The sequence below is a fragment of the Stegastes partitus genome, unplaced genomic scaffold, assembly GCF_000690725.1.
Source record: "Stegastes partitus isolate 25-593 unplaced genomic scaffold, Stegastes_partitus-1.0.2 Scaffold1381, whole genome shotgun sequence".
Taxonomy (NCBI): Eukaryota; Metazoa; Chordata; class Actinopteri; family Pomacentridae; genus Stegastes; species Stegastes partitus.
This window is the reverse complement of record NW_007579112.1, coordinates 1-1,799: the sequence shown is the minus strand read 5'-3', so window position 1 is coordinate 1,799 and position 1,799 is coordinate 1. Positions and strand designations below refer to the sequence as shown.

The following is a 1,799-nucleotide window of genomic DNA, read 5'->3' as shown; positions in this document are numbered from 1 at the left end:
CAGAACCTTCATCAGAGCTCCAGTCTGACATATCAAACATTTTAAAACACTTCTTAGTTTACGACACGGTTCAGCGTGTTCTCCCATAGTTTACATGTACATGTATGTCTAATACAACATGTGATGAACAGACAGTAAGCAGTGCTTGTTTGTGTCAGACTAAGATGTGTGCAGCGTTTGGTCCTGGAGACGACATGTTTGAGAGCACCAGAATCATCGGACAGAACATCTACATGAAGGCAAAGGTACCCGTCTGTCTGTCTGTCTGTCTGTCTGTCAGTCCGTCCGTCTGTCTGTCTGTATGTATCTCTCCTACAGACCAGTGTGTTGCTGCCCCCTACAGGAACTCTATGCGACTGCGGTTGAGGAGGTCACCGGTTCGGTCCAGTCGGCTCATCAGTGGGTCAACATGACGGACGTGTCTGTTCCCATCAACAGCAGTCACACGGTCAGAGTTTGAAATCCGCTTTCAGACATTTGTTCTGCATTTTCCAACATTTTCTGATGATTTTACCCTCGTTTCTGGTTTTTCATGCTTTTTATCTGCTGTTGACGAATGTTTTCATGTATTATGGAAACGTTCAGTATTTATATTATTGTTATTGACATTTCTGTGTGTTTTTAGTTCGTATTATTTTATTATCGTTTTCAAACACTTTCAGACGTGTTCATTCATATTTCTTTATCAGATCATATCTAAATCGTTCTCTAGCGGTGCGTTCATGTCTTCCAGGGATTTATTAACGTTCCTCAGAGATCCAGGAGATGTTGATCCTTCATCCTGTCGACACGCTTCCATCAGTGTTGTGTGTGTGTCAGTGTGTTTATGTGTGTGTTTGTGTGTCTGTGTGCGTCAGGTGAGCACCTGTAAACCTGCTCTGGGTCACAGCTTTGCAGCAGGAACCACCGACGGAGGAGGAGACCTGAACTTCACTCAGGGTGGGTCTGCTTGGTCTCGCTTCATCTCCAACCATCAAAGTTTCAGAACAGTTCCTGTGAACAGTCTCTGATTTGCCTGAATGTGTTTGATACAAACTGTGGATGTGAACTAAGACTTTGTTCATGTTAGCTCGTTAAAGGCTTTCAGCCATAACTGGGACGTTTCTCTCACGCTGACATCTGAGGCTGTGTTGTTCTGGTCAAGGTGCCGTTGAAGGCGACCCGTTCTGGGACGGGATAGCCGGAGCTCTGCTGGGGCGGCCGTCCAACGAGACCAAGGAGTGTCACCGTCCCAAACCAATCCTGTTCAACACTGGAGAGGTGAGTCCCTCACGCAGCCTGCAGGCAACATCTCATGAACATCAGTGAACTAACCAACGAGCTCCAGAGCTGCTCTGAAGGCTCCACCCTCCTCCATCATGAAGCTGACTCACATCAGAGCAGCATCAGGAGGAAACGAGGCGGCGTTGTGTTACCGTCTGTTAGCACACAGCTGTTGTGTGTCTGTGTGTGCAGATGAACACTCCGGTGCCGTGGCATCCTCAGATCGTCGATGTTCAGATCCTCACCGTCGGTTCTGTCGCCGTCGTTGCTGTTCCTGGAGAAATGACGTAAGACTCAGCGACACTGATCAGACAGCTCGTATCTATAGAGCTAACAACAACAATAATAATAATAATAATAATAATAATAACAGCAGTACAGGTAATAATACAGCTAATATTGATACCGCTTAAACATTACAGCTAATAATAAAAATGCTGATAACAATTATACCAATAATACAGCTCATAACATTTCAGCTAAGAACAATAATAATAATTAAAGCCGCAAGCGGCGATGGACGGGTCCTCGCCCTA

General features: G+C 45.5%; 1 protein-coding gene across 1 annotated transcript in view; it reads left to right on the top strand.

Annotated features, from left to right (window-relative positions):
* asah2 (N-acylsphingosine amidohydrolase 2) overlaps positions 1-1,554 on the top strand; it is a 7,503-nt gene extending 5,949 nt beyond the window's left edge. Inside the window, exons 8-12 of the mRNA XM_008299106.1 lie at positions 90-245; positions 344-448; positions 858-939; positions 1,145-1,260; positions 1,456-1,554. Coding sequence (XP_008297328.1) covers positions 90-245; positions 344-448; positions 858-939; positions 1,145-1,260; positions 1,456-1,554 — 558 coding nt within the window. The remainder of the gene's footprint in view (positions 1-89; positions 246-343; positions 449-857; positions 940-1,144; positions 1,261-1,455) is intronic.
* The last annotated feature ends 245 nt before the right edge of the window (positions 1,555-1,799 follow it).